The sequence below is a fragment of the Stegostoma tigrinum genome, chromosome 2 (assembly GCF_030684315.1).
Source record: "Stegostoma tigrinum isolate sSteTig4 chromosome 2, sSteTig4.hap1, whole genome shotgun sequence".
In the NCBI taxonomy this organism is placed as follows: Eukaryota; Metazoa; Chordata; class Chondrichthyes; order Orectolobiformes; family Stegostomatidae; genus Stegostoma; species Stegostoma tigrinum.
The window spans coordinates 103,406,885-103,422,106 of NC_081355.1; the positions used below are offsets into that span (position 1 = coordinate 103,406,885).

Consider the following 15,222-nt stretch of genomic DNA (forward strand, 5'->3'; position numbering starts at 1 on the left):
GACTTCAAGAGGAGATAGAAAAATTGGTGAAACAGACATAACAAATCTACTTAAACAGTGGCAGAAATAATCAGTTGAGTCAATCAAACACATTTTGAACCAGACACAGCACCAGAAGTCTACACATAGCAGTCTTTAAAAAAGGTAGCATAGCAAATTTGTAAGTGCAAAAGCATATTTGGAGCAGGGAAAGGTCCAAGAAGAAATGAAAAACCTGGAAATAAATTCAGCATGTCTGTAAATGGCATATTAATGCAGGCAGCTCATTTCTCATTTTATTTCACATGCATCATGCTGCAGTGTGGATGTTGCAAAAGCACACAATAAAATCCAAATCCCAGTACTTCTAAAGGCGAATCCAAGATTGGACACTTCAGAAAGTATAAGCAAGAGTGAAAGACCTTTCTGAAAGAATTCAAGGCACTCAGAAGCTGCACTGACATATTGTTGCAAACTGCAAGCCATCACAAAGATGTACACTTTTTCAACAAGTGAAGAGAACAAACCCCCTACCGCTACAAAATGAAATGACAGTAGCACTATGTCATGCTCTTGTCTTCAATGCAATTTTGCATTAACGATTCAACCAGGACAGGAAGAGCAACTATTTCTATCTGCACACCCATCTACAACATGCTTTATGTTATCAATTCCTCATTCTACCCTATCAAACTAACTTTATCACAACACTTTTCACAATTACTGCCTTCAAGATTGTTGTCAATCTGCTTCAAAAGAAAAATCAGGCAGCATGCCATAATGACTATTAACCATTCTGAAGGAGGGTCACTGGGCCAAAAGTGTTAACTCTGATTTCTCTCCCCAGATGATACAGACCTGAGTTTTTCCAGCAATTTCTATTTTTGTTGCCTTAGTGAGTACCGCCAGATGGCTCTGACATCCATCATTACAAAGTACTTTGAGAGGTTGATAATGGCAACTCCAGCCTCCCACCTCCCAGATCGCCTTGATCCTCTTTGATTTGCCTGCTGACACAACAGACCAATGAGAGAGACAATATCCCTGGCCCTACACCCTCCCTACAACACCTGGATAAGGAGGATACCTATGTCAGACTCCTACTCATTGACTACAGTTCTGCCTTCAACACCATGGTTCCAATCTAACTCATTTCAAAACTCAGATACCTAGGATTGGCAACCGCGTCCATCAACTGGACTGCAGTTAGCAAGGGTGGGTGACAATACCACCTCCACAATAATTATCTACACTGGTGTCCTGCAAAGCTGCAGACTTAGCCCCTTACTATACTGTCACAACTGTGCGGCCAAATTCACCTCTAACTCCATTTACAAGTTTGCTGATGACACCGTTGTAGTGGGCTGGATCGTAAACAATAATTAAGCAAATTACAGGAAAGAGACAGAGACCTTAGTGACACGGCGTAAAGACAACAATCTCCCCCTCAAGCAAAGAATAAGGCTATCAACTTCAGAAAAAGGCATGGAGGGCACGCCCCTATCTGTATCAATGGTGTTGAGGTCGGGATGGTCGAGGGCTTCTAGTTCCGGGGAATAAATATCACCAATCTATCTTGGTCCATCCACATTCATGCTATGTCAAGAAAGCACACCAACACTTCTACTTCCTAAGATGGCTAAGGAAACCAGGCATGTCCACAAAGACTCTTACCAATTTTTATATACACACCATATAAAACATTATAGCAATTGCTCTGCCCAAGACTGCAAGATATTACAAGAATTGTGAATGCAGGCAAGGCAAACCTTTTCTGGGCTCCCTCCTACCTCCCTCCCTCCCTCTCCCCAGTCAGAAGGGTTTCAGCCCAAAACATTGGTTTTCATGCACTTCAGATGCTGTGATGAACTGTGCTTTTCCAGCTCCACATTTACTGAGTAACTTCTAGTATCTGCACTCCTTACCTGTTTCCGTACAATAATTCCATCTATACTTCCTGGTGCCTCAAGAAAGCAGCCAATATAATCAAAGACCCCACCCAGGCCAGTCAGTCATTCTCTTTTCTACCCTATCGGGCAGAAGATACAACAATTTCAAAACACACAGATTAAAGAACAGCTTTTTCCCTGTTGTCAGACTTCTCATTAGAATTGATCTTTCGCCACACCTTCTCTGTAGCTGTAATACTGTATTCTGCATTCTGTTCTACTACCCTGACGCACTTACGCATGGTAATGATTTGCCTGGATAGCATATAAAACAATACTTTTTGTTATCTCTGTACATGCGACAAAACAAGATCAAATCACTTCAGGTTACAAATGTACTATCCCTTCTTTAAATATACGCCTCCTCACAGATATCTAGCACTGCCACCTCGCCGTTCTCTAAGATCACCCCCCTTCCCAAATGCCCGCTACCCATTTAGTGAACACGCCAATAGCCTCATTTAAAGACCTGTTTTCTCCCATCACAGATGGGAGAAGTACCAAATTTCAAATCATAACCAACAAGCAGGAAGTACTATTGATTAGTTACATCAGATTAGCCCTGACCAAAAGATGAGAACCTGAGTGACAAGACTGAATATAACAAGATAATAAAAGTCATGGTGATTTAATTTCAACAGCAAGTAAAATACCACCACCTTCAAGTTTCAGCATTGTCGTCTTGCCAGAATTAACATCTTAGCACTCTATTTAGGCCAACAACAGCTGATAATGTTGCAGATGACAAATGCTCAAAGTTGTCTTTTTTTTCCTGGGAGCATAGTATGACAGTCTCAAGCATACCATAGCTTAGATTCTCGTATTGTAGTGGGACCAGATAGATTGTTGGGTTTCCACCAGGTGATGTATACGTAAAGTCAGTAAGAGATAATGATAGAAACAGATCTACGAAGTCCTCAGCAGGTACAGCCCTTTCTAAGTGTTTTCAGCTGGATACACATGCTAAGCTAGGTTCCAGTGATAAAGGATGGCTGTTGAATGGCAGAAAACTACAACCTGACAGACCTTGGAAAGCACACAGCCTACAAAGTATGCAGAGAACAGAGGAGTCTATCTCTTTCTCAAATGGGTTGATGCTGCATAGCTGTGTGACAATACGTGCATACACAGAACTACCAAGTCAGTGAAAGTCAATTGTAGCCATTAATGAACGTCAGGCACATCTGAACACACCATCTCTCTCTGCATCTTCATCAGAATAGTATTGATATAACTCCAGAGGTATGTATCCTGTCACCAAGCCTCCCTTTCATTTACATGCAAAGAGTCTTTGACATGGTACTGCCTCAGAGTCAGGTACCAGAGTGTTAGTATCTCTGACGTGCACCCTTGTCTGTCAGCCAGGGTTCCCTGATTGGACCAGATTAACAGCCCCAAGTCAGGGAACTTATTCTCTGCAGTCCAGCTGGCTGACCTGTTACAATCACTACATCCCTTGCCCTCAGAGTCTGCGGACACAGGCCTTTCCTTTTACTGGACAGCCTCATGAGGAGTTTCGGCACTGTGTCAGGTTCCTCCGACTGTGCCAGATATGCGCTGTGTGTAATAAACAGGTGCCTGACTCTTGCACCAGGAGCACCTCAGTAGAATATCACTCTTCTTTTCGGGCAGCAAAAGCAGCAACTTCTATTATGCCCATTTTGAATTCAGAGCACTGAGCAACACTTGAAGGTGGTGTACCCATGGATTCAGACTGCCTTCCAAGGGACAGGGTTCATTTTACTCTCATGTTTTCAAATTCACGGCTTTCATATGGCTCACGTGCTTGTTCAGGACCAGACATGTTTATCCAAACTTAATACTTCACCAGTCCTGACCCCACGTTGACCGCGCCTCTTACCAATGCGGGGTCATTTCCATGATTCTTACACTAAACTTCGATCCTTGCACTAAACCAGGTCTCTCTCTTGGCGAAGTCTTGGGTCCAGTATTAGGGTTCCTGATGCCATTTCACCCTCCCCCCAGCTTCAGAAATATCAGAGTTAATCTGGTATGAGTCTTCAACTCATTAGCAACTCTGCTGGTGCTATCCCTGTAGGTGCAAGCTTGTGCTTAGAGGGATTTTTTTTGGTGGGGGGGGGGCGCGGTATTAGAGGGTGTTCCTATAATCTAAGGACCACAAAGCTGGACTTTTAGCAAAGGTATAGGCTGTTTCTTCAAGGCAGCCTTTAAAGTTTGGGCTGCTCTCTCTGCCAGTGCATTGAACAATGAGTGGTATGGAGGAGTCCTTCTGTGCCAAATCCCATTTGACTTTAAGAACTAGCCAAACTCCCTGCTGGTGAATGATGGCCTTATTATCTGTGACTTCTGAGACTCAATATTTAAAAAAAGACTTACGCAATTTTTCAAGTGCATCCTGGTGTTTGCACGTCTGACTACTTTGAACAGGCATTTGAAATACCAAAGAATAAATCCATGAAAGGGACTGCACAGTCCATGTGCAACCAAGTCCAAGGTTTACCCAGCCATTTCCACGGATGTAGGGGAGTTGCTGATTTGCATCCTTGTTAACAATCTGGGCACTGCTCACCAATGCTGCTATGACTGCATCCAATTATGACCACGAGACATTGGTTCTCACCAACATCTTTATTCTAGAAAGTCCTGGAGGAGTTCAGCCAGTATTTGTTTAAAACCTTTGCTTGGGACGATCACTCTTGCTCCCCATAACAACGTGATGTTCTCTATCGTTAGCGCATCTCTCCAGGTCCAAATTTTATTCTTGGTTGTGATGGCCCTTTGGTTAACCCCATTAGTACCATTAGTACCAGTTGTTTCAATTTTGAAAGGAGTGGATCTGTGTCCAAAGACTGATATTGTCAGCTGTGACTGGGAACATGTCCAGAAAATGTAGTATCATTACAGACTCTTCAACTGGTACCACCGGTCACGTAACTGAATAGGGGGCAGCTCAATGCATCTGTAATCATTACACAGCCTCCCAGATGTTCTAACTTGTAATTAGAAGCAGCTTGTAATTGGAAATCGAACACATCACGGAATGAGGCACAAAGGTATGGCCAGCACTGCCTAGTCTTCTTTAAGCAGACCCAATAGGAGATTGCTGTCTGTGCCAATCAAATTTTCATCTAGTAAGGAGTTGTTGGAACTTCTGGACTCCAAATAGGACTGCCAATTCTCCCTTTTCTAAGGATGTTTAGACTCTGCATTAGCCAAAGTCTCAGCTGTGTAAGCTATTGGATATTCCTTTCCATTGAGCCACCTATGAGTTAATACCACCCTAGTGCCATACAGGGAAGCATCACACGTCAATACCAGGTTCTTCTTGGGATCGTACAGAGTAAACACCATGGAGGACACTAACTGTTCCTTTATTGCATGGAAGGCTAGGGCTTGTCTATGCATCCGTTTCCAAGACTGACCATTTTTAGGAGTTGATGTAAAGGTGCCAGGATGGATACCAGGTTACGTACGAACTTTCCATAACACAATCTACCAGCCCAAGAAACAACCTAAGCTCCTGGAGAGACGTGGGAGCCAGGGCACCTTTGCTCACCCTCGTTTTATCTTCCACTGGGTGTAACCCCATCTTATTGACTCTGTGGTCCAAGTAGGTCACTTGTAGGGTCTGAGAACACATTATTCCTTTCTCAAGCATATGCCTGCCTTGGAAAAACACCTCAGGACAAAATCCAGGTGTTCCTTATTAGTTTTGCCTGATATTAGGACAACATCGAGGCAAAATGGCAACTCAAGGTAGACCTGGTAAAATGTTTCCATCGCCTACTGAAAAATTGAACATACTGACAATACCCCAAAATGGCAGTCTCGTATATTTTCCCTGATAGATATTCTTTGCAGCATACTTCTGGGAAGCCTCATCCATTACAAGCAAACGCAGCTCATGTCCAGCATCATGAGGACAGGCATGCTGTAAGCTTTTCTTATAAATAGTCTATGCAAGGGACTGGTTATTTAACTAGCTGTGAGAAGCAGTTTAGCTTTTGTTTAAAATCCACACAAAAGGGGAAGTGGAACCATCAGGCTTCAAAATCATTATGACCAGTGCCACCCATTCTAAGTGGATTGCTGAGATTATTCCTTCAGTTTCCAGCCTTCTGATTTCTGCCTCTTCTTTTGCCCATAAGGCAAATGGCACTGGGTGGGGTGGGGGGGATGGGGGGTGGAACTTGTAGAATTGCAGACATCTTCCTGATCAGCACACCCTGGCTGCTCTGATAGTCCTTAGACTTTCCTGTAAGACGTGGGAGTATTTAATTAGGACTTCAGTCAACTTTACAGGAAAAAGTAGAGGCAGAATTCAGAAGGCTAGAAAGTGAAGGAATAATTAAGCCACTCCAATTTGCAGAATGAGCGGCAGAAGTCATATCAATTTTGAAACCCAATGGGTCAGTTCAAGAATTCATCCCTCCCTTATGCCCTCAATCTTATACTCAGTTCAAACAGGAGGTCAGCAAAATGGTGTCACCAGCCCCTGACAGCCACAGATGCACCTGTTCCCTCAGTCACAGCTGCAGATGCCAGATCGGTCTTGAGTGTGGACTCAAGGAAAGCAAGCGGTCCAGATGGACTTCCTGGCTGTGTATTCAGATCCTGTGCAGACCTGCTGACATCTATAACCTCTCCTTGCTACAATGCGGAGTCCCCACCTACTTCAATTAGACCACTATCATCCTGGTACCAAAGAAAACATATGCACGGCATATGCTGGGGCAGCTCAGTGGTTAGTACTGCAGCCTCACAAAGCCAGGGACCCGGGTTTGATTCCAGCCTCGGGTAACTGTCTGTGCGGAGTTTGCACAGTCTCCCCGTGTCTGTGTGGGTTTCCTCCGAGTGCTCCGGTTTCCTCCCACAGTCCAAAGATGTGCAGGCTAAGTGGATTGGCCATGCTAAATTGCCCGTAGTGTTCAGAGGTGTGTGGGTTATAGGAGGATGGGATGCTCCAGCGGGCAGTGTGGATTTGTTGGGCCGAAGGGCCTGTTTCAACACTGTAGGGAATCTAATCTAATCAATGTGCCTCAATAACTAACAATGGCTCTGACCTCCACAACTGTGAAGTGTTTTAAGAGGTCAGACATGGCTCAAATCAACTCTAGTCTTCCAGCCTGCCTTGATTCCTTGCAATCTGCCTACCAGCACAACAGGTCCACAGCAGATGCCATCTCCCTAACCCTACACTCAGTGGAACATGTGTACAATGAAAGATACTTCCATGCGGTTTCTACCTATTGACCGTAGATCGGCCTTCAACACTATAAGCCCAAAGAAACTAATCTCCAAACTTCGAGACTTAGGTCTCTGCTCCACCCTCTGCAACTGAATCTTCGGCTTCCAGACCCACAGACCACAGTGAGAATAGGCAACAACACTTCCTCTATGATAATCCTAAACACCAGCACGGCTATATATTCAGCCCCTTACAATACTCCCAGTACACTCATGACTGTGAAACCAAAATTTTGTCAGACCTCCATCTACAAGTTCGCTCATGCAACTACCCTTGTAGCCTGGATCTCAAACAACGAGACAAGACGTAGGAAAGAGATAAAGTGCTTGGTGGCATGGTGCAAGGATACCCCTCCCTCACTGTCAGCAAAACTAGAGAGGTGATCATCGACTTTAGGAAGCAAGGAGGGGGCACACCCCTATCTACATCAATGGAGCGGAGGTGGAGATGGTCGACAGTGTCAAGGTCCTAGGAGTGACAATCACCAACAATCTGTCCTGAGCCACCCACATCAACGTTACGGTCAAGACGACACAACAATCGCCTCTTCTTTATCAGAAGTTTAAGGAAATTTGACCCATCCATACAGATTCTCACCAACGCTTACACATGCACCACAGAAAGCATTCTATCTGGATGCTTCAAGGCTCGGAACGGCAAGTGTTCTGCCCAGGACCGCAAGAAATGACTGAGTTGTGAACACAGCCCAATCCATCACACTAGCCAACATTCCATGACTGCATCCACACTTCCCACTGCCTCAGAAAGGCAGCCAGCATCAAAGACTCCTCCCACCCCAGTAAAAATCTCTTTAAACCTCTTCCATTAGGCAGATGATACAAAAGCTTAAATACATGTACCAACAGGTTCAACAACAGTTTCTTCCCTATTATTTGACTTGTGAACGGATCTCTCAAATCTAATGTTTAGATTAGATTCCCTACAATGTGGAAACAGGCCCTTTGGCCCAACAAGTCCACACCACCGCTTGAAGCATCCCACCCAGACCCATCCCCCTATAACCCACACACCCCTGAACACTACAGGCAATTTAGCATGGCCGATCCAGCTAGTCTGCACATCTTTGGACTGTGGGAGGAAAACAGAGCACACGGAGGAAACCCATGCAGACACGGGGAGAATGTGCAAACTCCGCACAGACAGTCTCCCGAGGCTGGAATTGAACCCGGGTCCCTGGTGCTATGAGTTGATCTTGCTTTTTCTGTAATTTTGTATTCTCGATCTGTTCTATCATTCAATGATCCTTCTATGATATGATGTGCCTATACTGCACACAATACTTTTCATTATATCTGAGTACACGTGATAGTAATAAACCAGATTCAATCTGCAATTTTCTAACTGAAAAGCATTCAGCCAATTGAGGTGAATCGCTCACAACCAATTTTGTCCATCAAGCTTGGGACTGAACCTTTTACTACAATCATTGATAACTGAACCAGTTGCTTTTCATAAAAGATTGGAACCATCGTTCTATCCATAATCTGCAAAGCCTCCCCTGTATAGGTCCTCCGCCTAGCCTGGGTCTTGCACAAAGCTAAACACGGAATGCCAGAGCAAATGTTATTAAAAACTGGTTCTGCAATTACTGATATAGCTGCTGTCGACCTCCATTAGAACTGGATGATCATTTAACCAGACATTTATCTTGATTGATTCTGATTTTGATGTTGCTAAACAATTTAACTGTTCCAAGTCAGACGTAGGTGGACTTTCCAGGGTGTGAACTCTCTTGGATATCAGCCTACCAGTTATCTTACTCAATTTCGGTGTAGTAGGACTCCTGTGCTGTTCCGTCTACAAAGTGCCAATACAACAATGGCTTACCGGCCCGGATTCTGAAGAAAATTTTAGCTGTTTGGCCAAGGCTTGACCTTGTTTTGGGGTTTCACTTTGGGTTGACCTACAGTCCCTCTGATCAGGATATGTCCTGAGTGAGGCTATGCAATTGCCTGCACTCAAGTGGTACCCTCCGATCTCAGTGAGACTGATGAGCGTGTCCACTTCCTTCGGAATATCCTACAACTCAAAATGTTCCATTTGCTGCATTTTCCAATGCTAAAGCTAGATGAAGCGCCTGTCCAGTTGGGCATCAGCTAGATTTTTTTTTGTCTAGGTATGTCATTAATCTCACGCTGTTTCGTCTTAAGTAAATTATTAAGGATTAAACCAAAGTCACAGGCTTCTCACAATCATCTGAACCAAGTCAAAATTCCTGATACAGATTCCCCCGTACCTTGAATTACCAAGTAAAAGCGACAGCGTCTCAACTACAGGTGGCTTAGGGTCATAATATTCCTTAACTATGTCTGTTCATTCTTGAAAGATATTAGTTATCTGGTGCCATACGGACTTTTTTGTTGACAGAAAAAGCTGCCGCTCCACAGGCTGTCAGGAGAATTACTCATTTCTCATCTGCCAGAATGTTGTTTGCATTAAAAAATAATGCATCGTTCCACATACTGTGCCCAGTCCTCAAAAGGCAGGTTCAAATGAGTCAAGTTTATAAAACAAAGGCACGATGTAAGAAATGCCTGCCCAAACTCAGATGAATGCTACAAGAGAGTTTCTTCAGAATTGTGCTTTACTTCTGTCGCCACTGAAATAATTCCAGAGGCCAGTATCTTGTCACCAAGTCTCGCTTTTATTTAAACATGAACAGTCGATGACTTTAGTACTACCTCATTCAGATGTCAGGAACCAGAGTCAGTGCCTCTGACACATACCCTTTTTGTATGTCAGCCCTGATCAGGGCTCCCTGATTTGATGTGATTAACAGCCCCAATTAGGGGACTCATTCTATGATGTCCAGCTGGCTGACTTCAATAACAATCATTACAGACATATCGCAGATTTAGAGCACATTGCTAATCAGCACCAAATTGACACTGTTCTACAGAACAATAAGCTGAAGCTGGCCCACGAGCTAGATCATGAAGAATGGAAACACACTGCCTCCTCTGCCCAAGGCAGAATTTATGCTTAAACAATTTCAAATAGAGCAGTCTTTCACAAGACCTTCAGACTCTAACTTAAAAAGGTATCAAAGAAGAGCATTTCAGCTTACCTCAGCAGAAGCAGCATAACTGCACTATATATGGTGTTACAGGGGAAGAGTAAAGCATCATAGGTACACAAGGCTAAGGAGCATGGGTATAAAAGAAGGTATGATGTTATGAACTTTCATCTCTTTATGGGTAGCAGAATCAATATTTATTCCTTTACATCAGTTTCACTTGTTATTCATCCTTAGGATACTTGAATTCCAAAAGGCATTTAATAAACTGTCACAGAAAAGTATTATTGGCAAGGTAAGGGCTCATGAAACTACCGGAATCAAATTAGATGGATAGAAGTTTGGTTAATGGACAGGCAGCAAAGACCAGCTATGATTCAGGCATTCCGAAGTTGGCAGGCTGTGCGCTGAGGTCCAGGTAGACAATTACTTTGGGCTATACATTTGTGTGCAAACTTATTTATCTTGTACTCCAATTGCCATGCAAAGGGAGGTCTAGTAAGAATCAGTGTTGGGGCCTCATTTGTACATAATGTATGTGAATGACTTTGGGACTTTGACAATGCAAAGCTGAGCAGAAATGTAAACCAGTCAAAATGGCACAGCCAGGTAGAGAGATATACTGACAGGTTAAGTGAGCAGGGAAAATAAAAAAGGCATATAAACAATAAACATAAAAAGAGAGAGAGTTTATGCACTTTCATAGTAAGAATAGAAAAGCAGATTGGTTTTGAAAAAGGTATGGCATTTATTCAGATGGTCAGAGAAACTTGGATGTGGGCATATAAGGTTTGCAAAATGTTAGCAGGCAGGTGCAACAAGCAAATTGGAAACAATGTCATTATCACTGTTGTATGGGAACTGGAGTACAGAAACAAACATACTGCTACAAATATAATGGCCTTTGTTAAAGCCACACATGGACCATTGTGCAGTTATGATCACCACTTTTAAGAAACAATATACTTTCTTTGGATGAAGTATAGTGATGGCTCATCACAGTACAAATTCTTCAGGGTCATGCCCTAGGCCCAACCATCTTCAGTTACATCAATGACTTTTCCTTCATCATAAAGTCAGAAGTGATGCTGTTTGCTGATGATTGCATTGTTTAATACCATTCATGACTATTTGGGTGCTAAAGTAGCTCATGTTTATTGCAACATTCAGGTTATGGCTAAGTGATAAATAACTTTCACTACCACAGAGGTTATAAGCAAAGAACAGCACCAACAACTAATGCCCTTCAGTGTTCAATGGCATTACCAGTGCTAAAGCCCCTACTATCAATATCCTGGGTACTACCACTGACTAAAAACTGAATTGGACTATCCATAAAAAATGTAATATCTACAAGAGCAGGACAGAAGCTAGGAATTCCGCAGAGAGAGACTCACCTCCTGTATCTCCAAAGCCTCTTACCTTATATAAAAAGGTATCAGTCAGGACTGTGATGGAACACTCTTGACTTTCCAGGATGAGTCCAGCTTTACTAATAAAGAAAACTGACACCAAAGACAAAACAGCCTGCCTGATTGGCAACCCATCTACCATCTTTAAACATGTATAACCCTTCATCAATGGTAGTGTGTATCATCTAAACAATGCACTATAGCAACTCAGGGTACATCATTCCAAATCCATGATCTCTCCCAGTTAGAAAAACAATGCAACAGATGTACGGGAACACCACGAAGCTATGCAGGATATTAGTTAGGCCACACAGGTGGAGAACTGTGCACTTCCGATCACCACAGTACAGAAAGAACCGGAAAGAGAGGGCAATGGAGATTCACCAGGACGATGCCTGAACTGACACAATAACAGTAGGAATGTAGATTTGATAGGCCGGGGTTACTTTTCCTTTCAACAAGGGTGGTGGTGGTGGGAGGAATGGGAAGGGATTCTAAGTTATGAAAACTATAGCTTTGGTAGATTGTAAGAAACTCTTTCCCCCTCAGTGGACGAATCAATAACCAGGGACTGTAGATTTACAATAAAGGGCAGAAGATTGAAGGAAGAGATTTTTCACTTAGAGGGCAACAGGTATCTGGAAACTCTCTGCCTGATAGGTTGGTAGAAATGGGACCCGCAAGATGCAAGTAGTATGCTCCTGGCCGCGTGTCGGCAAATGGAGCTTGAGTAGACAGGTGCTTGATGACTGGTGTGGACTCAATGGGCCTATGCTGTAAAATGCTGACTCTGGTCCCCATGCAAACCATAAGCCATCGTATTACCTTACTTAATATTACCTTATTTAAGTAACTAAACCATCCTGAGGGAGTTACCTGCAACTAACCCAACTCAGAGTTAAGTAAAGGTCAGTGCATCTAAGCCAGTTTCCCAATGCATCTTGGCTTAAATCCCCATATTCTGCTCTCATTCAAATTTTGAAGTTATGCTAAATCTTTATAAAACACTGGTAGGTTTCAGCTGGAGTACTGCGTCCTATTCTGGGCACCATACTTTAAAGATGGATGTCAAAGCTTTGGCAAAGGTGCAGAAGAAATTTATTAAAAACAGAGGCCATGTAATTAGGGATAACACAGTGTGGAGCTGGAAGAACACAGATCAGGCTGCATCAGAGAGCTGACCTGCTGTGTTTCTCCAGTTCCACACTTATCTCTGGCTCCAGCATCAGCAGTTCTTACTATCTCTGAGCAAGTTATAACCAGGTAAATAGGCTTATTTTTGCTATAGAAGTAATACAAGAAGACAGATTTGATTGGCATGTTCAAAATTATGAAGGATCTTTAAAAAGCATTTCTAGAATACAAGGATCAGTAATCAGAGGATCCAAGCTTGAGATAATTCGTAAAAAGAACTAGAGAATGAAAAAAATTAGGTTATGATATAGAACATAGCTTTTACAAATGAGAATGTGAAAAATATTTGAGACAAGTTTACAGTTATACTGGAAAAAAAACAGGAAATGGGATAAAATGGACAGCAATTTTCAGGGGGCCAAGAGAGTCACAATGAATTGAACAGTCCCTATGAATTCAAAATCCTTTCTAAAGGGGAAGAAATCAGAGTCATCCTAGTTTTAGATTATATATAAAGCTGAATTCCTATTCTTAACTTTCTATCAGACTGAACTTAAGCCCAATTGCTTCGACAAAAAATTAGGGTGAGCTTTCAACAACATACATTCCCTCGTTAATAAATCTAAGCGCATTGTTGTTAGAAACTCCCACCAGAATTTTTTTTCCCTTTAATAAGAAAAGATAAATTGATCCATTTAAATTTTCTTGCTACCATTTTTGGACTCAATCTCAAAAATCTGAATATGGAGAGGAAGTGAGTTCAAAGTCAAATAAACAATCATCTTCAAATAATTTTATCTTGATGAGCATAGCAGTGGAAAGTATTAAAGAAACAACAGGCATTACAATGTTATTATAATTTGCTGAAAAATCAACAGATCTGTAGGCTTTTAAAACCAGCTAATTGTTAATATTTGTATTTTTCTACGCATCAAAATTCACTTACTTCAGAAATAATCTTCTGTATATCCACATCATTGTGAAATGAGACAAAGCCATATCTGAACATAAAAAATAAATACTACATGAGCAGATTTTACAACTTCAGGACATTCCAAAACAGTATTACAGCCAATTACAGATTACAAAGTGTGGAGCTGGATGAACATAACAGGCCAAGCAGCATCATAGGTGCACAAAAGCTGACGTTTCGGGCCTAGACCCTTCATCAGAAAAGGGGAGGGGGAGTGGGTTCTGAAATAAATAGGGAGGGGGGGGGAGGTGGATCGAAGGTGGACAGAGGGGAAGATAGGTGGAGAGGAGACAGACAAGTTAAAGGGCGGGGATGGAGCCTGTAGAGGTGGAGTATAGGTAGGGAGGGGATAGGTCAGTCTGGGGAAGACGGACGGACAGGTCAAGGGGGTGGGGTGAGGTTAGGAGGTAGGAAATGGAGGTGCGGATAGGTGAGAGGAAGTACAGGTTAGTGAGGCGGAGACAAGCTGGGCTGGTTTTGGGATGCAGCGGGAGGCGGTGGGGGGGGGGGGGTGGATTTTGAAGCTTGTAACTACTTTGAAACGAAAGTAGAAAATGCTGGAAATACTTAGTAGACCAGACAGCATCTGTGAAGACTGAAAACATTTTAGATCACTAATATTTTTGTCAGAGCTGGGGAAAAAATACAACGCATAAATAGGTTTTAATAAAACAGGTAAAAGAAAAGGGGGAGGAAATAAGAGGGGATGAGACAAGCAAGGGAACAAAAAGATATGCAGAGAGGAAGCATAAATGGAAATTGCATGATCATTACCAACAACTGTCATCTGAGAAAATGGGGGGTGGGGGCAGCTATGACCTGAAACTGTTTAAACAAACAGAGCCATGAGTGGATATAAACTGCCCAAATAAAAGAGATGATGAAACTATATTGACCTTCATTAGAAGTCAAAGTGACAAAGCGGCCAGAGTGGAAGTGAAGCAAAAAATTAAAATGACAAATTGGCTGGAAGGTCAGGGTCACATTTGTAGACTGCATAGTGGTGTTCCAAAAGGCAGCAACCCAATTTGTTTGGCCTCTTCACCTTGAAAGCAACACGTAAAAGACCTGCATTTATGAAGTTTGCTTTGTAACCACCAAAGCAATTTCTAGCCAATGCAGTGGTTCTGAATTGTTGTCAGTGTGCTAACTGAGTAAAGAACTGGAATGTCACAGAGGGTTTGGTCCTTTCACAATGGCCAAGGAAAAGGGCATGTTAAATAGTGTTTGTTGGTGCTCTCATGCTGACTGTGTCAGAAAATAATGAAATGAACGAAGGTGCTCATAGTATGGAGGACAAGGACATGGGAAAGTCATTTATGGTTCTTGGAGCGGAACGGTTGCAAGAAGCGTCAAATGGAACATACAGCAGTTGCCAACCCCCTAACCCCTCTTAACAATAAGAGGAACACATGTGAATCACAATTAATAAATTGACATTGTCAGAACAGACCTGTCAGGGAAACCAGGCAAACAAAATACAGTGCAAGCAAGATAGCTGCAGAAGT

At 42.7% G+C, this 15,222-nt stretch overlaps 1 protein-coding gene across 1 annotated transcript in view; it reads right to left on the reverse strand.

Moving 5' to 3' along the window:
• The window catches only part of dazl (deleted in azoospermia-like), a 163,521-nt gene that overhangs the window by 105,016 nt on the left and 43,283 nt on the right, over positions 1-15,222 (reverse strand). The window contains exon 4 of the mRNA XM_059641861.1: positions 13,688-13,742. Coding sequence (XP_059497844.1) covers positions 13,688-13,742 — 55 coding nt within the window. The remainder of the gene's footprint in view (positions 1-13,687; positions 13,743-15,222) is intronic.